The sequence below is a fragment of the Erpetoichthys calabaricus genome, chromosome 7, assembly GCF_900747795.2.
Source record: "Erpetoichthys calabaricus chromosome 7, fErpCal1.3, whole genome shotgun sequence".
NCBI lineage: Eukaryota > Metazoa > Chordata > Cladistia > Polypteriformes > Polypteridae > Erpetoichthys > Erpetoichthys calabaricus.
In genome coordinates this window covers 95795190-95822147 of record NC_041400.2, presented here as the reverse complement: position 1 = coordinate 95822147, position 26958 = coordinate 95795190, and the positions used below count along the sequence as shown (strand labels likewise).

Below are 26958 nucleotides of genomic sequence, written 5' to 3'. Positions count from 1 at the left end.
CTTGCAGCAAGGGGGTCCCGGGTGTTCCTTGCCTTGAATTTGCATGCTTTTCTGGTGGGTTTACTTGGCGTGCTTCAGTTTCCTTTCAAAGTCATGTAGGATGTGGGGTTTTGTTCTGCTATATTGACCCTGCTAGTGTATGTATTGCTCGTATTCACCCATTGATGTGCTGGCGCTCCATTCAGGATTTGCTCCTGCCTCGCACACAATGATTACTGGGATGGGTGCAACCCTGAATGGATGGCATAATTAAACATGTATAACGAAGATTTTTTTTAAAGTTCACAAAGACATTTATCGTGTGGTGATTGGTTATGTGGAGAAAGAAAAAGGAAGGATAGGAACTGGGGGTTTGGTATTTCAGACAGAGACAGCACACATGCAATAAAGAAAGCCCACTCAGAAGAACATCCAATGAATTCTGTGTTCATGTCTCCGACCACCAGATCATGAACCCAACATTTACACAAAATTTAAGTTAAACCTGTGCGATACCCATTCATACATCCAGTTTTTTTGGAGCCTCGTCACACCTGCCGTAAAGTTCTCTACACTGAACGTACACCTGGGGACCCCTTACTGCGAGGCAGCAGCACTACTGTCACATTACCGTGTATGTTTAATACCTGCTTTAATGCATTTCATCATGAAAATGATATCAAATATTTATCTTAGCATTCTAAATTTTCAGAGAGCAGGAATATCATGAAGTGAATGTATTAGGTGCGGCGATCGCTGCCTGTGCCTCCTCTTAGTGCAGAGGAAGTCATTTTAAGAAGCGCGTATCGATTAGCAACTGGGTCGGGGAACACTTAACACAAAGCATTTAATGTGCTACATTAACTTATGGTGGGTTTGAGAAAATCTAGTAAATTAAACATTGATTTTAGGATGAAGTTTAGTTTACGCCATTCTACTTTAATGACAAAATAAACTGAGAATAAAGTGGAAATGTCAACTTTAATCTCAACATAAGCATCGAGATTAAAGTGGAAATGTATATAGTTTTTTTTTCTTCACTGTATCCGTATTTTTTCTTCTTCACCATTTCCCTAATATGCTTCCGTAGGGCTATACCACAAATAGCATTATAAATGCAAATTGCAGTTTTATTATTTATGTATATAGCTTAGCTTAAAGCAAGATCCGTATTAATGCAATTTGCCTTAATGATGGCTCAACTGGTAAAGATGTCATCACCAAGTTGCTCCTGTTTTATTTTACTGTTGTATTTTTAATTGGTGAATACTGTATAATGCACCTGGGCTTGAAGTCTTGAAATAATAGTATTATTACTGGAAGTTGCTCTATTATTTATTTTATTGTTATTATTTATTAGTTTAAACATTATGCAGTTTAATGATGGTAAAGTTGTTTAAAAAGTCACTTTAATGTGTCAGTGGGCAGAGATTATTAACATTAACAAAAAGTGTAGTTGGTTTACAAAAAATATTTACTATTTATTCCTTTTCTAAAACATGTTCAGTGCAATACAACTTTTGACAAGCACCTCTGAATATTTTACTAAGTTTAAATGCCTCTTTGGATAGTTGAAAATATGTTGTTAAAATTTTAGTTTAAGTTGTTTGCAAAATTTGTTCAATAAAAAGGTTTTATATTTTGACTGCAACTGTCATGCAATATGTGATTCCTTCTCTTCATTAGTGCCACCCCCTTGAAAACTATCACTTTATGGGGCCATGCAAACCTGTATTAACACTTGTGTGCACATTAAAATGTTTTTTTTGTACAATGTACAAATCTCATGAGAGTGGAATTGGTTATTCTTGGCCAGTCTACTGCAGTAACTGCAGTGGAAAATGTGGTTAACATCCACTCATGCATGGGAAAAAAATACCGTGGAATACCGTGAAACCGGTATTAATTTTGAAAAATACCATGATATAGAATTTTGGTCATACCGCCCAGCACTAACGCACATGAATATCGAGCAATTAAGCAGTGTTCCTGTTCAGTTAAAGGACATTAGTCTACTACATACAATAAAAGATATTTTTCAACTGCAAATGCATAGTTTGTTTCTATATTTTATTGATTCTTCCAATTTAAAAAAAAACAAAATAATCAAATTATAGAAGCAAGACCCTATCCTGGTACCACTGGGCAGAAGGAACAAACCAGCCCTGGATGAAATGCACAGTCTATCATACATATGGAGAAAAAAAAATCAGGTACCTGGGGAAAATCCTAACATGCACAAACTGACTGGGCCAGGATGAAAACCCCTTTGATACATGGCTGAAAAATAATACAGTTTTCTTTATGCTTTCCCGCTGTGCCACTTGTAGTCTGTGAAATGCTTTGTAGTTATAGTCAGTTATTCATGATTTACAAAAACTACATGGTCAAAGCTACTTGCAAATTTCATTACATGATATCAAATTAAGCATTTCCACTACTGTACAGTAAATGCAGACAATTACGATTCATCTGTATACAGTAGTTTAACATATTTTATGCATCAATTTTTATAACCTCTTGTGAAGGTCATAATGACAACAAGCTTAGCAGGGCAAGCCCAATTTCTCTTTATTCAACTACTGATTTCAGCTCTTTTTGGCAAAAACCCAAGTGTTCCCAAGCCAACAAAGAGATATAATCTCTCTGGTATGTTGCAAGTTTAATAATAATTAAAATGACATTTGGTTAACTCACAGGAATCTGGATCCAATTAACAGTGCTAAATGATGTCCACTAGATTCTGGAAACCTAATCTGTTTCGTGTGGAGTCTACAACACAACCCAAGAGGCTACTATTATCCTTTCCAATGAACAACCATGGATGTGTTCATGACTATTTAACAAACTCTGATTCAAACGTTTTATCTGCTCTTCAAATCCCTTGTATGTTCCAGCTAAACCCTGCCCTGGTTGGCTTATTAAGCATTTGCTGCAGGATTTGTATAAATAGTGTCTCAGCTAGCCTCTCTTGCTTTCAACAGGATACCCTAGTTACAAAGTAACATCTCAAAAGGGTGACATAAGACTAATGTTGCCGCAAAACATGTCTGTCTATTTTCAAGGACAGCTGAATAGGAAGCTCATGGAAACTTTGCCCAGGCAAGTCAGGTACATCTGAGGAAACAAACACATTCCATGTCTGTTGAATAAAAAACAGAAACTCTGACATTAAAGGGGTTATCTTTCTGGTGTCCCAGTTTACTGCATGGTAGGACCTAAAACAGGATTCTACCTAAAGAAAGATACAATTTTGCAGATGAAAGAGAGGAATATATCAGTACAGTATTGGGAAAGCTAATTTGAGGATCAGACAGACACTCTTAGCCTCTGTGACCATTTCAGTAATCAGGGTCAGAGTTTGATGCTAACTTACAAAGTTTCAATATCTCTATTCTGTGGAGGCTACCTATATTTACATACTTTTCACTTAAATTAGTATATGTAAAAATCTACCAACTCCAAGTCTTAATGCATCACACTTTGTAAACCATTCAGGCATTGTGGGACCATTTTTATGAAATTTTCTATTTCTGTCTGATTGATGAAAAGTACAAACCAGAGGAAAACAGAGGATATATTCATGTATATTATATTCATAAACTGAAATATAATATAAATGGAGGCATTCTTGACTGTTGAATAAACTGATCCAAACATCTTATCTACTCTTAAAATCTCTTGAAAGTTCCAGCTAAATTATATAATTGCAATTACATAATTATGTTTTCATTATATCTTTCCTTCCTGTTTGGAGGTAACAATATTTTGACTTCTCTATACTGACTATCGGGAGTGGGAATTGCTAGAAACACAATAACAAAACATAACCCCAATACTTGGCTCATGATATAATATTGCAGATTTTCTCATGCTTTAAAATGTTAAGTACTGTGATTCATTTTTGCAATATATTGCAATTAATTTGTCATTTTTTTTTTATTTTTAAATTTGAAGTTTAAATAATATCTTAATTTCTGAAATGGACCAAAGCTTGTGATCTGTGATGTTATCAACAGGAAGAAAAATTATTCAAGTGCTTTAAAACTACTACCTGTTAATACTAGTGAAGAGGAGGAGTTTTCTTTTTATATGCATTTGAATTACATCAAAATGTTCACTGGGTAGATATTTATTGCAGATTGTTTCACAATTAAGTTTCTCCACATATGCTTCAGTTATCAAGGCCACTGAATCCTCTTTAAGGTTGCAAAAGGGCCAAGTTTACCCAACTAGCATTGGACACAAATAATGTTGCTGCTAGGACAACATGAACACAGAGAACAGTCACAAAATTAGTACCACTGATCAAACACATTCACTTTTGCAATTGCCTGTGATGGATGGAGTAGCAAGAGGTTTTTAATTTAAAAAAAGGGCAATATATTAAAATCTTTAGTCAACAGAGATTTAAAAGTTTTTCTTAGGCAGTTACTTTGGTACTCAGCTTTAGGGAGATTTTGTGACTTTTTTGCAAAATGTATTTTTTTTTACATGATCTTATATTTGCATTTGTACAGATTTCTCTCCCTAAGAGGTAATGTAAATCAGTTATATGAACATTATTCATGACCAGGATTTAAGGCACAATTAAGGTAGACAACATCCAACTATTTTTGCAATTCTTGACTGCTATTAATAATAGTACATAATCTTGTCAAGATTTTATGCCAGCAGCACCCCTACTTAAAACACTGACACATGCCTGTGTCACTTATCTAACGCATGCGAATTCCACCAGTTTTATGAGGACCAAATTAGATTGAGCACAGGATGGATGGTGTTTTGGATGAGAAGAGAATCACATGCCTAGAGTTCTCTTTCTTCAGAAGTACAGAATCAGGTAACCCAGAAGAGGAACCTTAACCCCAGCTTTACTCTGCTCACTGATCACCTTTTCCTCCCAATAAGAGATAAAATCCTCCTTGAAGAGGATATGCTTACAAAATAGCATTCTGTATGTTATTACTATTGAAACAGCAATGCAGAAGTCAAATAGCTACCACTAACAAATCAGTGTGAATTTCATTGTTTTTTTTACTGTATAATATACATATCTAGAAAATGTTAAAAAAATCAGTTGGTCCCTTCATACCTGCATCCTAACAAACAAATATAACATCCGATTGTTTCCAATGAGACTCAACTAGGCAATACCCCAGATGAAAATTTTACCACTGAATAATTATCTGCAAAATCAGACATATTTGGCTGAGTTGGCACCATAATGCTTGGTCCAGCTATGGTCTTAGTTGCAATAATCTAGACATAACAACTACTAGTACTACTACCCGCATGTGCCATCAAGCCACTACAGATGGTGCGTAAATGCAGCCACCCATCTTGTAATCAAATAGCCAAGATTAGAGCATGTCACTCCATTCTTCAGGTTGCTACATTGGCTCCTGTAGCAGCACACATTAAGTTCAAATCCATGTTTGCCTACAGAGTTGTCAATGGGCCAGTACCTGTGTATATGGAGATGCTGATGAGGGGCTATGCTCCTTCTGACCAACTCAGGTGTGCCAGTAAATAGCGTCTGGTGATGTCACCCTGTGCGTGGTATCAAATCTTAATTCAGACTCTTCATATGTAGCTCCTAGTTGGTGGAACAAGCTACCCACCTCCATCTGAATTGCTGCCTCCCTCAAAGTGTTTAAGAAGCAACTGAAAATCATACTGTTCTGTGGCTATCTGGCAAATTGTTGATTTTTTTGTTATGCTAGCTTTGTATCTGTTCACTTGTGGTAATCAACTTGTGTAACCTTTCCTGCTACCCTTGTTCAAAACAGTACCTTGACTGATGTTACTTGATTATGTTGACCTCCTTTGTGTGTTGCTTTGGATAAAAGTATCTGTTAAATAAATATCATATATATATATATATATATATATATATATATATATATATATATATATATATATATATATATATATATATATATATATATATATATATATATATATCTAACTATCTTAACCTGCAGTCCGGCTGGATGGAAATATTAGTGTGATCCAGTTTGCACTGATCATTGCCTAGTGTTATTGGTTCCAGTATAATATAGGTAGTAGGTTATAATGTAGGCTACAGTAGGTAACATACAATTAATTAAACAACATTCCTTTTCTGCGTTGGAGGAAGTGTGAGTGAGGTATAAAGAACTGAGTGACTCCACTCTGTAACATTTGCTGTTTGGCTACTCGAACATGGGTAGCACCTGCACTGTGCATGCTCAGGTCAGACATCTCTCTGTGATGCACTGACATTCAGTCTTCCAATCAGAGCTATACCTTGACATCCTCTTAAGTTTCATGGGCAGACTTGCATTAACAGACATCATTTTGCATCATCTTGTTCTGGATGTTCCTCTATACTAAATATTATACCAGGGGTAGGCAACGTCAGTCCTGGTGAGCCGCAGTGGCTACAGGTTTTCATTCCAACCCAATTGCTTAATTAGAAACCAATCATTGCCAATCTCAGACCTTATTTAATTTTATGGCTTGTTAGTCTGTGCAATGTAAAGCTCTTATATCGTAGATTTTTTTCCTTTCCAAGGATATCATCCAAATGATATGAAGCCTAAAACAGATCATTTTCAGTCTGTCACATTTTTCTATTAAGTGTTTTATTAAATCAAACAGTGCATGATGAACACACACAGATGTAATTGGAAAAAAGCTAGCTGGAGAACTGCTGGCTGCTTTGTCTTTTACATCTTATTGCTAATAAGGAGCAATTAAAACACTGAATGCAGCAGTTTAAGATTGAAATAAGCAATTAAGGTTGGAGAACCTTAACAAGCGAGACCACTAAAATGAAGCATCAAAATGTCACTTATGCAATATGTGCTTCATCAGCAATAATTGAGTTCTCGTTAAGGAACTGGGTTGGAACAAAAACCTGCACATACTGCGGCTCACCAGGACCGACGTTGCCTACCCCTGTATTATACTATACTGTACTATCAAAGGTGGCCAACTCCAGTCCTGGGGCCTCATGTATAAACAGTGCGTACGCACAGAAATGTTGCGTACTTCCGTTTCCACGCTCAAATCGCGATGTATAAAACCTAAACTTGGCGTAAAGCCACGCACATTTCTACGGTAACTCATACCTTGGCGTACGCAATTTCTCCAATCGGTTTTGCAGACTGGCGGCACCCAGCGTCAAAGCAGTGCTACTGTTCCTGTGTGATCACCTTTCTTTCTTAGATCCACATTCCTGACGCTGCTTTATAAATACACTGAAACTAACTGCATATTGTTTATTAGTGTAATGCATCGGATTGTAATTAACCTGCAGCAATATAATGGTCCAGGGAATAGCCATAGTATTCCAAATACCATAACTGCTTTAGCGTTGTAACTCTCACTGCATCATCTTCTTCTTTCAGCTGCTCCCATTAAGGGTTGCCACAGCAGATCATCTTTTTCCATATTACTCTCGCTGCACCACTCGGAGTATTTATATCACTGTATCTGAGTGGGGAATCACAGCAGCAGCTGATCGGAAAGAGAAATATCGGTATACAGCATGAAGCAGACGCTGCCTGAGCCATGGCAAAACGCTTTATAGAGACTTCCCAGTACGGACTTCACGGTTTAGAAAAGGTTTCATCCCAAGAACTCTAAACGCACTCAATCAGTCCATCAAGTGCTCCTTGTAGAACTGTTTACTTATAAGTACAATTACCTCACTGTAAACTTGCACTACAGTTATAATATTGCACAACCTGCGCCACTTTATAAAGCGCGTATTTACATATGATGACAATATTCATTTTTAAGATGAAATGCAGCAAAATATGTTGATTATATTATACAGCTGTAATATCACGAATCTAATGGATTATGTGTCCTGTCGGAGAAAGAGAAAGAACGGAAGCACGTAGTGATTCACACACATAGAGCACATAGAAGATCAAATACAGAACAAAGCATTTAACGTGCTACTTGAGAAACTAGTAAAATAAACGATTTTAAGATGAAGTTTATGATGTTCTACTTTAATGGCAAAATAAACTACGTGATTAAAGTGGAAATTTCGAGATTAAAGTTGACATTTCGTGCTCTCTTTCCCCACTGTGTGCCTATTTTTTTTGTCTGTTCCCTAATAAGCTTTCATATGACACTAAGATGGTGGGCTACGACTTGCCTTTTCATGGCGACTTTGATATGTCATTTTTTTTTTATTTCGGGCACTGTGCGACTTTGTGATCTTGATCTTTCGAGTTTCTCCGACACCCTGTCACTCGATCAACTTTCTTTTGTTGATTATACCACTGTTTAAACCAACAAATAGTACGTTTTTCCTTTGCCTCGACTTGGTATGCGCTGAAATTCTTATATTTTCCCCTGTGCTATTCCCATTGTCTTTTCACAGAAGGCTATTTATATTGATTTGCATATTCAAAGAGGCGTAATTCTGGGAGGAGTTGGGGCGGGACAGAAGGCGCGTGCACGTGCGTTACTTTTCACGCTGATCGGGATTTATGTAGTGGAAGAACGTGAAAGTTTCCGTGCGCACAGATTCCTGCATCTGGATTTTTCTGTGCGTACGCACAATCCCACTTTTGTGCTTACGCCATGTTATAGTGTGAGTTCTACGCACGGCGTTATACATGAGGCCCCTGGAGAGCCGCAGAGGTGGCAGGTTTATGTTCCAATTCAGTTGCTTGATTAGAAGCCAATCCTCATCAATAACAGATCTTATTTAATTACATAGATTGTTAGTGTTTTAACTCTACCATGTCAGTTCATTCTTAAATCATAGATTTTTTTTCTTCCTTTCTAATGATACATGTATCAAAGTGATTTGAAGTCTGAAACGGATGAGTAATTTTCAGTTCTTCATTTTCTCTTCAGTTTCCTTCTGAGTACTTAAACCACATAGTGAATGATGAATACACACGGGTGAAAATGGAGACAAGCTAGATGTAGAACTGCTAGTTTCTTTGTCATTTGCATCTTATTGCTAATAAGGACCAGTTAAAACAATGAATACATTTGTTTAAGTCGAAAATAAGCAATTAAGGGTTCAAAATCTTAAACAAGACAACTAAAATGAAGCAGAAAAATGTCATTTGAACAATAAGTGCTTCATCAGCAATAAATGATTTCTCATGAAGAAATTGGGTTGGAACAAAAACCTGAAGCCACTGTGGCCATCCAGGACTGACACTCCTCAGCCCTAATTTAAAGGGTCTGAGTCTTAAATAGCAAATAAATTAAATGAAGTTAATTAGTAGCAAAAACTAGTCACTAAGAAAATAGTTAGAATGAACAGCTACTGTGGCACTCCAGGATCAGGGTTGGCCACCACTGCCATGTATTTTTTTAATCATCAAAAGTGTGAATGCAGCATAATGACAAGGATCACCTGACATACAATCTCCCTCAGCACATAGTGCTTGTCTGTCTGCAACGTTAGCGTGGCACAAAAATGAAACTCATTCACTCCATTTGTATAATTGGTTATATTTTAATTGTTTGTGGGTGTTATTCTTTACACTTTGAAGAGCTATGAAAAAACAGGACAAATCATCTCCTTTATTGATTCAGTATGGTATGCAACATTTTATGTTCCAATATGGGACAATCCTGTATTATAAGGGACAGGTGGAAACCACACTGGAAAGTGTGGATGAAGTTCATTATCAAGAAACAACATCGGAAACTATCATGTGCTGGTGACCAACTACTACTATTAACAGACTTGGATTCATTAGCAGTGCTTCACTAACAACTGGATAAATTTAACACATTTAGGGGTTGCATTAACAAATTGAATCGCACATGCTAACAGCAATTAATCAGAAGCTCTAGCATTTATGTCTATTAGAGGTCTTTTAAATAAATATCATAGCAAAGTTACTGAATGTTAAAAGGTCTGTAAAGTTTTACATTTCATCATTAGTTACATCTGTAAATGCTGAAAAGTGCAAAGCAGTGAAATACTTGGTCAGTTTACTACTTAATAGGAAAGAAGCTCCTAACCACAGTACAGAATGCCAGTTGTTCACAATAGGCTCTGAAATCACTGCAAGGTGCTATAAAATACTGACAAGATAATTTATGAGTAAATGTTTTTCTCTACCAGTGATAGTAGCTCTAGTAAGCAAAGTCAGCTGATGGTACCTTAATTAAAAGTTATGCAAAACGAACTTGCTTCAATCAAATAGCAGAAGTTCCTTACAAGCACACCTCTGTGGCACATTTAATATGTTTTAATACATGAGATTGACATAATTTTGCAGATAATGAGGGGTTAAGTACAAGTTGAATGGAACAGACATCAGCTGAAATAAACAGTAACATCGCAGGATGAATAAGAGATATTAGAGGAGAGGTTTATTTCTACTTTCTCATCTGTAAAAGGATTGTGAAGACTAATCCCAGCAGCATTATTCACTGAAATTAAGTGTATTATTTTAATAAATAACATCACTAATGAGGTGCATACACATCCTAAGAAGAGACTATAAACCTAGTTCTGCGTGAAAAAGAACAAGAGACATACGATATATGAAAGTGGTTGTTAGGAATTACAACTAATTTTGAATATGTTCAGTTTGCAATGAGCAGAAACTATAAACATATTTTTTTTAAATGTCACAAGAACAGAATATAAACATATTGTGAAATACAATGTTAAGGAGTGTTTTTAACAAATATAATGGCTCATTTCACCTTAAGCATTCTGTTGTCTTTTCAAATTATACACAACTATTCGCAATAACCATTTGGCAAGCAATGTCCAAAAACAATCATTAATACAATCAAGCAGCCTTTATTTTTAAGCAAATATTATGTGTGAATGTATTATTATACATAAATTATATTTTATATTATAAATTATGTATTATGTGTGAATTTCCCCTTGGGATTAATAAAGTATCTATCTATTAGACAAGAATGTTCCTCTGTTAATTGTCATGAATGTGTGAGAAAATAAAATAAAGCAAAAGAGAGAGAGAGAGACAGACAGACACTGAAAGAGTAATCAACACCAGAAGATTTGGTGCATAGCTACTTAACATTGTCACCTTAAAGATAGTTTGGATAACTTTAGCAAAACAGAGTTCTTGGAATGATATCCTTAAACAAATGTTTTTGAAAAGGGAGAGAGAGATTATCATGTCTGCCAGGATAGGCTCCAAAATCACACAACCCTGAAGTAAACGGAGTTGAGTTCTAGAAAAAGAGGACATTTTAACTATTGAACTTGGCTAATTTGGGCGAGGTATTTTTTTCTGCCTATTCTTGTATTTTTATTGTTTGAATAACCCAGCATACTGTAAATTAAGCAAGTCTGCAATCATTCAGTAGCTTCCTAAAACAACATTGGATACCATTCTCATTTTTAAAATCTTATTTATTGTGGATGCTATAATCTCAATCAAATCAGTCAAGGTATATTCTAAAAACAAGCCGTAGTTTGTCAATGATTTAAAGGAACTGTTCTAAAGGGAAATTCTTAATGGAACTATAATTAAACAGGGAGAATTACAAATCTGACATGCAAAGTTGAAGTATAAGGACAGACCTGAGAGAGACCTATGGACTGCCAACCTGGGTTCTTTGTGCAGTGACATGAAAATAATGGCTGAATCTCATAGTGGTGGTAGAGGCTAGAATGATTTAACAGGTGTCTCACAATTGACTTTTATTAAAGCTTTGACACAGGATTTTTTACCTTAGAGATTTAAAGCAAAAGGCTAAACTAGGGACTATAGCTTGGAGTCAGCCTATCCTTGATTAGAAAAAAAAAATTCAAAACTGCTCCTTAGCAAGCTAAAATAATAATAAAAAAACAACAAAACTCCTATGGACCAGACAAAATAAGTAGATACCTGCTTCAGCAAAGTGTAGAGTAACTCTGCCCTGCATTCTACTACATACAATATTTTCAGTGTCCCTAGATTGATAACTTGGTGTCTAAGTTCTGATATCAGACCAGTTGACTTAGCTTTTCATATCATGAAAACCCTTTAGAAGTGTAACGAGAGAGCTGGTAATCAACACTAAAACCTATCTGCAGTTCTGCACCCTAGTCAACTTGGAAAGAGAGCAAATAAGTGGTGGAGAACAACACAGCTTCAAATCTGCAAATGCAGTGAGAACTTAGAAGGTTTCGATAGTCATTCTAAATTGTTATTTCATGATTTTTCATTTGCTCTTACTCTTTATATGGATAATTTCTTTTGGACTCTTAACTTGACAGAATCTTGGATTTTTTTTAAACTATTTGAGTTTGTGCAGATGGTTGTTTCTCTAATAAGTTACCCTATCACCTGATCCCTGCAATGCTTCTGTTCACCTCTTAAAATTAATATCTATAAAACAAAGTAATTGTCTTTTACAAGATAAGGTGGGCAGTCATGTTCTATTTTACAACTAAGAGCATGGTTGAAGATGTGAGAAGTTCCCCTCTGTCAACAATAATGAAAGGGCAAAGTGTGGACATTGTGGGGCAATACTAATATATAGGAACAATCACGGACAATAGGCTGTCCTTTAACCTCAACATGTCATACATCTCCAATAAGGGACGAAAATGGATGTTCTTACTAAGGACACTGAATTTTTATAAATGATTACTCTTTTATTAGACTTTTACAGAATCTACCATACATTTTAGTTTTAGTTTTGAAAGGAAAAACTGTCAGAATTGCAACTAAAATTACTGGACTGCAGCAGTCCTATTCCACTTCACTATATAATAAACAGATAAGAAAAAAGATGAGCTCTATTCTGTTAGATAGTAGCCATTTTCTGTTTCCAAAATTTCATTTGGTACTGTACAGATGCAGACTTAAATTTGTTGCTCAAGCCTTGGAAGTCTAAGAACATTTAAGTATTTTAAATTCTAAAGCTTTAGAGACCCTGATGACCTTATAAACTATTACAATGTAATGTTAAAGGAAAACTGCACTTTCAGTAGAAATCTGTATGTGTATTCTAACAATGGATATTATTTCATGCCTCTTGACTTGTTCTTATTTATCTATGGAACATTTTCTTATGTTTGCACATTCCTGCTGAAAACAAATTTCCCAATCAAATAATAGAGTCTACCTATCTTAACCTACAGTATGTTTAAATGTTAATTTTAATTCAGATTTTTTTTTTACCTCAACATTAAAAAACGCTCTCTCTCATATACTCCATTACAGTAAACTGCGCTCATTTTTTGTTAATCAATGTTTTAACAGTTACAGTTTTATCTATTATCTTGTCAAATTAAATTGTTCTTTGATCAACATAAGTAAGTTGCTTTATTTTGTCTGTAAGATTATATAGGTGCATTATTCATATTTGCTGAAGGAGAACATTGAAAGGCTTAATGTTAACAGAATTGCCAAACTCAAGTCTACTGATCACGGCATACCTGCTAGACATGCCAATAGATTGCTTCAGCACAGGAACAACCAGCCACTCGACAGAGGCAGCCAAAAATTACATTTACAATTTTTTTGTTTGTTTTTGCCACTTCATTTTTGATTGGTATTCCCCCTGTTGATGGGCTAGTCAGAAATCATAAATTACACTTCATCTTGGCAAGAAATTCTCAAAGAACCAGGGCAATCCACCAGCTATGCAAGTACCATTCGAACCAACAAGACCTCTATCACTTGCATTTGCCAGAACCCTCCTGAACTCCTAAATAACACAAAATAAAGCAATGAAGCAATCCAAAATTAAACATCATTCACATATCCAGCACCAAAGTTGCCCGACAGGTATTTTAAGCTTTAAATTTTTTCAAAGGTAGTCTACAGCTAATACAATACAATTGTTGATATTAAACTGGGTAAACATAAGCTATCTATTCTATAACTTACAGCTTTATTAGCATGGAATATTGACTGCACATTGAGAATATTTTATTTTGCTGGTTGGCAATATTTTAACTATGCCCTGCAATGGCTCGCATATACTCTTGCACTCTGGTCTGTCAATAGTCATGTCCAAGGATGAGGCGGGTAATGAGTGCATAACACCAGAAGAGGTGGTGTAAAGTGCAAAAGTGGTTTTATTCCACAGTGTTCAAAAATAAATTAAAAAAAGAAAGTGCGGTGTAGTCCATACAATAAATAAGTAATCCAGTATAAAAACAGTGTCACTGGTGGAGGTTAAAAGCAACAATAAATACATCCATCCAAACAGGTTAAAATCACAGTTAAAACACACAGGATATGTCCTTTAAAAACAACTTGAGTGTAGTGCTTATTTCCAACACTGAAATTTCCTGTGCTATACCTTTACAGTCACCTCAGCATAGGGAGACGCCCTCTAACAGGCCCAGATATCCATTAAATCAGGCTCAGGTCCCTGTCACTATCCCTAGCCATTCAGCAGGGGACCTCTGCTAGCCCTGCTCCTTCCTCCCACCACCATTCCAGAATGTTCTGTGGGGGTCAACTAGTGCAGTTGGTCACTCTTGCTCCTTGGTTGCTCAGCAGGAACAATCTTGCTCGTTGAGTGGATCCCCTCCCTTCTCTTGGGGCCATTCCCAACTGCCTGCCTCACATGGGGAGAACCTAGATCCTCCTTTTATTTTTCTTTCACCTCTTGATTCTTTCTTTTTTTTCCCCTTCTTCCTGTTACATCCCTTCTACCTGATCAGGCTGATCTTTCAAACTCCTATGGGCACAGGTGCCTTACTTACAGACCCTAGAGTGCCACTAAAGAGGAAATCGTGTCTGTACGTGAAAATATGTTTCACCAATCCCCTCAATCAGTACCCCGGGGTTATTCTTTGTCGCTACTGCATGCACCTGTTCCCCTCCAAACTGGAGTGCACTGCTTTTAACTAAAACTGCACACTTCTATGGACCAATAAAATGCACTTTTACCAAATACCCCAAAAGATTTTCTCAGATTGAAATTCTCTGTAACAACTGCCCTGATCTTGAACATAGTATATTGCCATCTCATATTGTTAACAGGGGCGGCACGGTGGCGCAGTGGGTAGCGCTGCTGCCTCGCAGTTGGGAGACCTGGGGACCCGGGTTCGCTTCCCGGGTCCTCCCTGCGTGGAGTTTGCATGTTCTCCCCGTGTCTGCGTGGGTTTCCTCCGGGCGCTCCGGTTTCCTCCCACAGTCCAAAGACATGCAGGTTAGGTGGATTGGCGATTCTAAATTGGCCCTAGTGTGTGCTTGGTGTGTGGATGTGTTTGTGTGTGTCCTGCGGTGGGTTGGCACCCTGCCCGGGATTGTTTCCTGCCTTGTGCCCTGTGTTGGCTGGGATTGGCTCCAGCAGACCCCCGTGACCCTGTGTTCGGATTCAGCGGGTTGGAAAATGGATGGATGGATATTGTTAACATACATAACGTTATCTTAAGTATACCTGAGTTTATTTAGAATGATATTATACTTATCTTATTTATCTTTATCTTATATTTATCTACATTCAAAGTGTACTATAGTTTGCTTTGTAAAGCATCTTGTGATGGTGTACTCTATAAAGACTGCACTGTAAAATAAAGGTTAACTGATTGATTAAGGGATCCAATACTTGACCACTAATCTCTGGGGGTCCCTTCTCAACACTGCTTACAATATTTGTAAAGAGCCAGATGTGACAGAAGTACCACAGGTCTGTTTTGTAAATTTTGCAGTGCTAAACAGGAAGAGGCCAGCTACATACAGGTATACCATGGAGCAGTTAGGTATTTTTTGAACAGGGTCTATAATGAGTTATCCAAGATCTGTAGAAAGACAGATTACCCATTACTGTTTGAGCAACTCCGCTTCCACTCAGCAAGTGTCTTACATCAAACACAGGGGGGCCCTAACTTGACAAACTCCTATTACTGGCCTCTGCCAAAATAACGCAACCCCTGTTTGGTTGTTAGGATTTCCTAACATTCTACTGACCCTAACACCTAAAGCATAATTTGACTAGCAAGTAATAAGCAAAAGTGGCACACATTGAAATGCATTTGGCACAGACCTTATTAGCCTCCCAAGTACAGCTTCCAGTTTTTATTTTACTAGTAAACCGGCAAACACATTCACCTTCCACTACAACTTTATTTCAGTAACTAACATTTCTTTGCATGTTTGAAATGCCAGATTTTTCTATCATGCACTTGTAATAATGAAGCAATCTTTCCCATAAAGATTGTCATATTCATGCCAAAACAAAACAAATGGTTGTGCGTGGTTGGGTGTATGCGTAAGTCCATGTGTGCCCAATTGTCTAGGCTCTCTTGCAGTGCCAGTGTGCTAAATCCAATAGACACTGAGGAAAGCTCCATCTAAACCCAAGAAGCCCCAGCTTTGGCTTTACTCACGCTGACACTGGCCCCAGGACCGTCTTGTCCATCCCCAGCAGCAGTCGATTCGAGCTCCGTAGCGGCACAATCCATTTGAAGAAGCCAACTGTCTAGGCCACCTACAAAACAAGAAAAACTGTATTTATCTGTAAGAAGCTATGAACAAATTCAAAAAGACTCTTCCACTTCCTAGATGTTGAAAAAAAAAAATCTGACTGAAACATCTGTATACTATGCTTTATTGCCATGTGATAAATTTAAAACAAAAAAGCTTTAAATATATTCTCTTACGCAAAATGTTCACAATACAAATCTATCGTGGTTATGGGTTGATATATTACCACTAAAGATTGAAAAAGTATATAGGAGGAAGACGTGACTTATAACAGATATGTTTCTTATATTGTAAGCGACAGGCCTCCAGTAACCATCTGCCTAAACAGAAGAGCATGAAACAAATATTGGATTGCACCAGTGGTATTCTATTCAGGTGTCATAACTTTTTATGCAACTTCTTTTCATATAGAAAACACCATCCACTGATGCTTTACAAGTACAATGATATAGTACTAGGAGTGGTCAATAAACCAGATATATACTGATATACTGGGCAAAATCCTTTTTGAGGTATGGATTTTCAAGAAGATCCAAAACTGTCTTTTCATGCAATGTCCAAATCTGTACATGCAAAACAAAAGAGGAAATTAGATTCTGTCCCTCTATGAGTGTCTTAATGGTATTGTCTTAAAGTATGGGCTTTAGTGAGCCTCTCTCTTTAAGAAAATTACCCAGAGTGGTGTAATTCAGTCTAACTGGTGTATTGATGTTGGCTCCAGCCCACTGGGACTCTGCATTAAATTAAGTGGGTATGGCAATATAGGCTTGTTTAAAGCTGGTGATATGAAATCAGGTGAATGGATAAAAAAAAGCTGCGTCTTGCCGAGGTGCACTTTCATTGGTGTGTTTATGTGCACAATTATTCACGGACACATTTTTTTTTAAATAACAAAAGTGTTTCGGTCTGAAAATTATAAATAAATATATTACAATGGTATCTATGAAAAAGTCGGATTTTATTTTGCTATGATACGACTATGATGCCATTCCTACAGAAGTATCCCCCCAATTTACAACTATTACAAAATCTTTGTATAGGAATAACATCAATTTATACCTTTTATTGTCTTATAAACCACAATGAAGCTGAATTTTAATGGAACTAAAGGTTGGCATGATTTTCAAATATGTGCCATTGGTGCAAACACCAAATTATCTTTGCATGATGATAATGAACCCAATAATAGTCTTGGTCCTTCTCACAGCAGATATGGAGTTCATGTGCTATGCTTCAGTCATATATGCTGCTTTTTTCACATTATCTCGAGCATCCTGGCTCCAAAAAAGATTACAAAATAGTTGGAAAAGTCAAAGAAATATGAAAAACCCATTCCTTTGAATGAAAACCCTGAAGTGCTAAAGCACAAGTAAGAGTCTTAGACTGCATTAAACAATAGGAAAATATCTTATATATCTTATATCTTAAATATATTAAGGTACAGTATGTTTTGATAAGTAATGTTATGAATTACCCAACTCCATTTCCATGTAGTTTGGTGTCATTTAAGTACATATGAGTTATTTTTAGGGGCCAGGGAAAACTTCAAAATGTTTTCCATTTAAATTAAATGATGTTTTGTATTATAATGGGGTTTCAGGAACAGATAGCTTTACAAAGTAGAGAAAATGTCTAAAATACTAATATTTACTTGTGTTCTTTTACAATTAAAGTTCTGATAGGTTAAGTGATTTTCTCAGAGTTCTACGTGGAGTTCGAGGTGAGGAGTGACTTTGCATTTTTAGGGTTTAAGATTCCAATGCCCTAGCCACTACATCACACTGCCCAGGCATATATAAACCATCACAAATTATCATGTTTCCCTCAATATAATATAATTGCTACACTCGGAAATGTTGAAAGAAACAGAAGTGCTTTATGGAAATTCACAGGAAAACTCTACACAATCAGTGATTTGAACCTTACTCCTTATACTGGTAACACAGCAGAATTAAATGACATCTTGTTTACATTACCCTGAAACACATTAAACTGAAGAAAAACATGTATCATACTTTACTTTATTGACTAAGTAGTAGAAACGTGGAAATCTTTGTTAGTATCCAAAAAGTTAACCAACAATCTCGGGCAGAACAAGTTGTACAAAATAATTGAAAGTGTTGACGCATAAGCTATTACAATGCAGAGAGGAATGAAGTAGGTACATGGCTGGCCTGCTACCACTCCACTAACCATTCATTTCTAAAGTTACAATTAGTGGAATCACCGTTCTGGTAACAGAGAAGACAATACTTTTTAGCAAAAAGTAAGAGTTTCCACATCGTATGCTCCAACAGTAACCAGCATGTGCGGTCCAACCTGTATCTAACTGATCATGTATTGTTAATTACTTACAATAGTTTGTTATAAATTAGATGTAGTGGCCTGACCCACTGGCCAAGTTATGCTGGCTAACGGGTCAGGCCACTACATTTACCATTCTGTGTGCCTCAGCCTCCTAAATCCATTACTTCAATTTTTGTAGGATTCCTATCCTTGTAGGATGATTAGAAGTGCAGGCTATCTTGGATTATTAAAACTGAAACCTTCCAAAACATCTACAAACAACAGAACAATGTGAAACTTTGGTGAGCAATTAAATTATTTCTATTTTGGTTAAACACAAATTATATGACTCTGGCAGAAAGCTAAAGCTGGAACTACTTCAGAGCAGTTTAGTTCTGGTAAAATAAAATATACGCATAAAATGCTAAAGTCTGTCCATCGGTCACATCATTACTTGCAAACTACTCGGGGTTGAACATTGAGCTTGGTCAAAATCAAAAGCCTATGACCTGATATATTCTGGAAGTTCAAAAACTTTTAAATAGCAGCAATTTCAGCAAAGTGGATTTATTATTGAAAAACAATCGCAAAACCAGGTGATGTGGCAAAAAGAAAAAGATGAGCAGTGACATCTTCCAAGCATAAAGCAAATCACTGAAGCCAATCATGTAACAAAGAACACCGTAACAAGGAGCAAGAAAAAGAAGAGCAGTTGACATCTGCTGAGTGTTAAGCACATTACAGATGACAATTAAGTGAGAAAGAAAAGGTAGACAAGACACTGAAGGACACAGACAAGCAGGAAGTAATTCTAAATATAGCCTGATATGTTCTTGAAATTTAAAAAAAACTTAGGTTGAAACACCGTACCCGCAAGCCCAACTGTTAATAATCCCCAAAGACAATATACATGTTCAGAATTCATTATCAAGTGTAAGTATTGTGTTGATTGATCATCAAATATCATGCTGTATTACATGTCAATAAAGGACAGCAAAGTGACCTGTAGTTTTATGTGTATGAAAGTGATCACAAAACCCAGCAATAACCACCATTAGGGCAGAAAGAAAAAGAAGAGCAGCAGTATCTACAGAGCATCAAGGAAATTGCAGAAGGTGATTAAGTGGCTAAAGAGGAGAAAGAATGAGAAGACAAGGCGCTGAACCACATTGACAAGCAAGAAGTAATCATGAATACAGAGCAGCTAACCAGCAGACAAACACATTGGTTCACAGGCATGCAACAAAAAGTCCAGGACTTACTATGAAAGAATTCCCTAGAGACAGAAATGCAGTGTCAATCAAGAAAGTTGTCAAAATAGTCAATACTTCAGACTACATGAAGGCATTTTTATATCCTTACATCAATATTTCTTGGAAGACCACTACTTAGCAAGGTTACATCAGCAATTTTTTATTTTTTTATTAATGAATATAGAGTTCCGCCAATAGGGTGCTGGCGGAAATTGTGCTACTGTTGGCTGAAGGAGAAGGAGAAGAAGAGGGGGGAGATGTGTCCAGAGGCAGGAGGAGTGAAGGAAAGTAAAGAGAGTGGAACTGAGGGTAGGAACTTTGAATGTTGGCAGTATGACTGGTAAGGCTAGAGAGTTAGCAGATATGATGGAGAGAAGGAAGGTTGATATACTGTATTGTGCATGCAAGAGACTAAATGGAAGGGGAGTAATGCCAGGTGGATTGGAGGTGGATTCAAATTGTTCTATCATGGTGTAGAAGGGAGGAGAAATGGGGTAGGAGTTATTCTGAAGAAACAGTATGTCAAGAGTATTTTGGAGGTGAAAAGAGTGTCAGACAGAGTAATGATTATGAAACTGGAAATTGGAGGTGTAATGATGAATGTTGTTAGTGCATATGTACCGCAAGTTGGGTGTGCAATGGATGAGGAAGAAGTTTTTGGAGTGAGTTGGATGAAGTGATGAACAGTGTACCCAAGGGACAGAAAGTGGTGATTGGAGCGGATTTCAATGGGCATGTTGGTGAAGAGAACAGAGGAGACGAGGAAGTGATGGGTGGGTATGGTGTCAAGGAGAGGAATGAAGGACAGAGGATAGTGGATTTTGCCAAAAGGGTGGACATGGCAGTGGTGAATACGTATTTTAAGAAGAGGGAGGAACATACAAGTTACGTACAAGAGTGGAGGAAGGTGCACACAGGTAGATTACATCCTATGCAGAAGAGTTGATCTGAAGGAGTCTGAAGACTGTAAAGTGGTGGCTGGGGAAAGTGTAGTTAAGCAGCATAGGATGGTGGTCTGTACGATGACATTGCAGATCATGAAGAGGAAGAGAGTGAGGGCAGAGCCAAGGATCAAATGGTGGAAGTTGAAAAAGGAAGACTGTAAGGTTGAGTTTAGGGAGGAGGTGAGACAGGCACTGGGTGGCAGTGAAGAGTTACCAGACAGCTGGAAAACTACAGCAGATATAGTAAGGGTGACATCTGGAAAGAGGAAGGAGGAAAAGGAAACCTGGTGGAGGAATGAGGAAATACAAGAGAGTATACAGAGGAAGAGGATGGCAAAGAAGAAGTGGGATAGTCAGAGAGATGCAGAAAGTAGACAAGAGTACAAGGAGATAAGGCACAAGGTGAAGAGAGAGGTGGCAAAGGCTAAAGAAAAGGCGTATGATGAGTTGTATGAGAGGTTGGACACTAAAGAGGCAGAAAAGGACCTGTATCGATTGGCTAGACAGAGGGACCGAGCTGGGAAAGATGTGCAGCAGGTTAGGATGATAAAGGATAAAGATGGAAATGTACTCACAAGCGAGGAGAGTGTGTTGAGCAGATGGAAAGAGTACTTTGAGAGGCTGATGAATGAAGAGAACGAGAGAGAGAAGAGGTTGGATGATGTGGAGATAGTGAATCAGGAAGTGCAACGGATTAGCAAGGAGGAAGTAAGGACAGCTATGAAGTGGATGAAAAATGGAAAGGCCGTTTGTCCAGATGACATACCTGTGGAAGCATGGAGGCGTTCAGGAGAGATGGCAGTGGAGTTTTTAACCAGATTGTTTAATGGAATCTTGGAAAGTGAGAGGATGCCTGAGGAGTGGAGAAGAAGTGTACTGGTGCCGATATTTAAGAATAAGGGGGATGTGCAGGACTTTAGTAACTACAGGGGAATAAAATTGATGAGCCACAGCATGAAGTTATGGGAAAGAGTAGTGGAAGCTAGGTTAAGAAGTGAGGTGATGATTAGTGAGCAGCAGTATGGATTCATGTCAAGAAAGAGCACCACAGATGCAATGTTTGCTCTGAGGATGTTGATGGAGAAGTTTAGAGAAGGCCAGAAGGAGTTGCATTGCATCTTTGTGGACCTGGAGAAAGCATATGACAGGGTGCATCGAGAGGAGGTTTTGTTATTGTATGAGGAAGTTGGGAGTGGCAGAGAAGTATGTAAGAGTTGTACAGGATATGTACGAGGGAAGTGTGACAGTGGTGAGGTCTGCGGTAGGAGTAACGGATGCATTCAAGTTGGAGGTGGGATTACATCAGGGATCGGCTCTGAGCCCTTTCTTATTTGAAATGGTGATGAACAGGTTGACAGACGAGATTAGACAGGAGTCCCCATGAGACTATGACGTTTGCTGATGACATTGTGATCTGTAGCGATAGTAGGGAGCAGGTTGAGGAGACCCTGGAGAGGTGGAGATATGCTCTAGAGAGCAGAGGAATGAAGGTTAGTAGGAACAAGACAGAATACGTGTGTGTAAATGAGAGGGAGGTCAGTGGAATGGTGAGGATGCAGGGAGTGGAGTTGGCGAAGGTGGGTGACTTTAAATACTTGGGATCAACAATACAGAGTAATGGAGATTGTGGAAGAGAGGTGAAAAAGAGAGTGCAGGCAGGGTGGAATGGGTGGAGAAGAGTGTCAGGAGTAATTTGTGACAGACGGGTTTCAGCAATAGTGAAAGGGAAAGTCTACAGGACAGTAGTGAGACCAGCTATGTTATATGGGTTGGAGATGGTGGCAGTGACCAAAAAAAGCAGGAGACAGAACTGGAGGTAGCAGAGTTAAAGATGCTAAGATTCGCACTGGGTGTGACGAGGATGGATAGGATTAGAAATGAGTACATTAGAGGGTCAGCTCAAGTTGGACGGTTGGGAGACAAAGTCAGAGAAACGAGATTGCGTTTTATTGGACATGTGCAGAGGAGAGATGCTGGGTATATTGGGAGAAGGATGCTAAGGATAGAGCTGCCAGGGAAGAGGAAAAGAGGAAAGCCTAAGCGAAATTTTATGGATGTGGTGAGAGAGGACATGCAGGTGATGGGTGTAACAGAACAAGATGCAGAGGACAGAAAGATATGGAAGAAGATGATCCGCTGCAGCAACCCCTAAAGGGAGCAGCCAAAAGAAGAAGATGAATATAGAGTGGCACAGACAAGCCAAATACATCTGTATTTTAAAATTAAATCAACATTTGCATGCCAAGTACATATGGAAAGAACGTCCCCTCCTCCATCTGGTGTAATAAATCAGGCAGCTCAAAAGTTAAAAAAAAAAAACAAAAAAAAAACCCACCACTTCTCACTTTCTAATGTACTGTATAATTAATAATTCATCTTCCAAACTCATTTTTATTTTCATTACAGATAACCAGGGGGCCTCATGTAAAAACGGTGCATACACACAACAATGTTGCGTATGCCCATTTCCATGCTCACATCGTGATGTATAAAAACTAAACTTGCTGTAAAGCCATGCTCATTTTTACAGCAGCTCAATCCCTTTGCATACGTAAGTTCCCCGCTCGGTTTTGCCAACTGGCGGCACCCAGCGTCAAAGCAGTGCTACTGCTCCAGTGTGGTTTCCCTCTCTTTTTTAGATCCACATTCCTGACTAGGCTTTAACAAATACACTGAAATTAACCGCATATTGTTTAATAGTTTAAGGCATCTGATTGTAATTAACCCGCAACCATTTAATGGTGCACAGAATGGCCAAACTATTCCAAATACTATAGATGCTTAGAGTTGTCACTGTCAGTGCACCACTCAGAGTATTTAACCCACTGTATCTGAATGTGGAATCACAGCTGTACAGCAGCTGATCAGATTACCAGGATACAGCATCTAGCACACGCTGTCTCAGCCATGCGCACAGTCTATTTCAACTGTGTACTTATTTTGTTTTTCTTTTCTCTATACTCTAATTCCATATGACATACAGACGGTAAGCTACAACTTGCCTTTTCACAGCAACTTTGATATCTGACCACTTCTTATTTATATCAGGCACTTTGCGACTTTCTGAACTTGAACTTTTGAGTTTCGCCATTCTGTTACTCGATCAATTTCCTTTTGTTGTTTATATCACTGTTTAAACTAACAAATAGTATGTTTTTCTTTGCCCCTACTTTGTATTCGCTGAAATTCTTCCTTTTGCCCCGTGCTTTTGCCATTGAATTTTCACAGAATGCAAAACATAAGGGACTATTTACAGGTGCTAGTCATAAAATTAGAATACCATGACAAAGTTGATTTATTTCAGTAATTCCATTCAAAAAGTGAAACTTGTATATTAGATTCATTCATTACACACAGACTGATGTATTTCAAATGTTTATTTCTTTTAATGTTGATGATTATAACTGACAACTAATGAAAGTCCCAAATTCAGTATCTTGGAAAATTAGAATATCAATTAAGACCAATGCAAAAAAAAAAAAAAAAAAAAAAAAGGATTTTTAGAAATGTTGGCCAACTGAAAGGTATGAACATGAAAAGTATGAGCATGTACAGCACTCAATATTTAGTTGGGGCTCCTTTGGCCTGGATTACTGCAGCAATGTGGCGTGGCATGGAGTCAATCAGTCTGTGGCACTGCTCAGGTGTTATGAGAGCCCATGTTGCTCTGATAGTGGCCTTCAGCTCTTCTGAATTGTTGGGTCTGACGTATTGCATCTTCCTCTTCACAATACCCCATAGATTTTCTATGGGGTTAAGGTCAGGCAAGTTTGCTGGGCAATCAAGAACAGGGATACCATGGTCCTTAAACCAGGTACTGGTAGCTTTGGCACTGTTTGCAGGTGCCAGGTCCTGTTGGAAAATGAAATCTGCATCTCCATAAAGTTCGTCAGCAGCAGGAAGCATGAAGTGCTCTAAAACAGCTCTAAAGACAGCTGAGTTGACCTTGGACCTCAGAAAACACAATGGACCAACACCAGCAGATGACATGGCACCCCAAACCATCACTGACTGTGGAAACTTTACACTGGACCTCACGCAACGTGGATTCTGTGCCTCTCCTCTCTTCCTCCAGACTCTGGGACCTTGATTTCCAAAGGAAATGCAAAATTTACTTTCATCAGAGAACATAACTTTGGACCACTCAGCAGCAGTCCAAAGGCGAGATGCTTCTGATGCTGTCTCTTGTTCAAGAGTGGCTTGACACAAGGAATGCGACAGCTGAAACCCATGTCTTGCATACGTCTGTGCGTGGTGGTTCTTGAAGCACTGACTCCAGGTGCAGTCCACTCTTTGTGAATCTCCCCCATATTTTTGAATGGGTTTTGTTTCACAATCCTCTCCAGGGTGCGGTTATCCCTATTGCTTGTACACTTTTTTCTACCACATCTTGTCCTTCCCTTCGCCTCTCTATTAATGTGCTTGGACACAGAGCTCTGTGAACAGCCAGCCTCTTTAGCAATGACCTTTTGTTTCTTGCCCTCCTTGTTCAAGGTGTCAATGGTCATCTTTTGGACAACTGTCAAGTCAGCAGTCTTCCCCATGATTGTGTAGCCTACACAACTAGACTGACAGACCATTTAAAGGCTTTTGCAGGTGTTTTGAGTTAATTAGCTGATTAGAGTGTGGCACCAGGTGTCTTCAATATTGAACCTTTTCACAATATTCTAATTTTCCGAGATACTGAATTTGGGACTTTCATTAGATGTCAGTTATAATCATCAACTTTAAAAGAATTAAACATTTGAAATACATCAGTCTGTGTGTAATGAATGAATCTAATATACAAGTTTCACTTTTTGAATGGAATTACTGAAATAAATCAACTTTGTCATGATATTATAATTTTATGACCAGCAGCTGTATATTTAATTCTAGGAGGAATCTGGGAGGGGCGGCAGTAGTGCTGGGCGGTATACCGGTTCATACCAAAAACTGTTTTTTATTTTTGTTATGATATGGATTTATCTTATACCGCAGCACCGGTTTAAATAGCCTAAACAACGTTCAGAACATGGCGCAGTGGGAAACTGTTTAAGGGGGGACCTTTTTCACTGCTGCACCGCTAAATACACATGCAACAGAGTACATGCGTTAGTGGAGGTATTGAACGGTGAAAATGGACAGAGAACATTCCGAAACTGAAGCTGTAGCAGACGATGAAATTGAAAATGATGACACGGAAGAACTTTTGCCGAAAAAAGGAGCCGTGTTTGTTGTCTGGAGATACTTTGGTTTTAAAAGATCAGATGTGGACCATTATGTTCAAATGTGTGAATTCTGTTTCTATACTACAGGTAGTCCCCAGGTTACGGACATCTGACCTGCGACTTACGAACAAGGATGCAGCTGCGATGCATGCGCCTCAGTAACTGCTGCTCCATCATCTTCGGCCTGGGGATGCTGCAAGCGGTGGCTGGACAGGGGCGATTTCGCTGCTCACTCAGTGTAGTGTAGTGTTCCTCGGGTGGCTCCCAGTGGCAAGTGGTGACCCGTGGTCCATAGTCATCAGGGCCACAGCTATCGCTCGTGTGCAAGACGATGGTTCGCTGCCCGCCCACTACGCCACCGCAGCTACTGCTCCTGACTGGACGCAGGCTGGAAGCAGCGGAGTGGGGCTTTTCACTGCCTGCCCAGCACACACAGCTGATAATGCTGCAAGCTGTGACCCGGTTGTGGCTGAACGGGGCGGTGGGTTAGCATTGTAATGTGCCTCGAATGGCTGCCTGTTGAATTGGGGTTGGGCGATTCACTACACGCCTTTGGCCGCACCGTGTTCGTTCTCGGTGAGCGGACACTGCAAGCAGCATACTGTAGTGGAGGTGACTGTGATGTGGGCTGGTGATGAACCGCCCCTTGCCACCCCCATTCATTCTCAATAGCAAGCCTGCTTGTACTGTTACGCACATAGCAGGAAGTTGTGTCTTGTCAGTCCATCAGACGTGTTGACGGGTGCCTTCCTGTTGTGATAATGTGTACAGTGCTGTGCAGAAGAGCTCATCTTAACCTTTTGTCTTTACCCTTCAAGAATGTCTCTGAAACACAAATGATGCAAGTGCTGGTGATACAGTAAAGAAGAGAAAAACCATCACAATT

At 38.4% G+C, this 26958-nt stretch overlaps 1 protein-coding gene across 4 annotated transcripts in view; it reads right to left on the bottom strand.

Annotated features, from left to right (window-relative positions):
* The window catches only part of npnta (nephronectin a), a 160330-nt gene that overhangs the window by 119729 nt on the left and 13643 nt on the right, over window positions 1-26958 (bottom strand). For all 4 annotated transcript variants that reach the window (XM_028805193.2, XM_028805194.2, XM_028805195.2 and 1 more), the window contains exon 2: window positions 16283-16383. In XM_028805193.2, the coding sequence (XP_028661026.1) occupies window positions 16283-16383 (101 nt within the window). The remainder of the gene's footprint in view (window positions 1-16282; window positions 16384-26958) is intronic.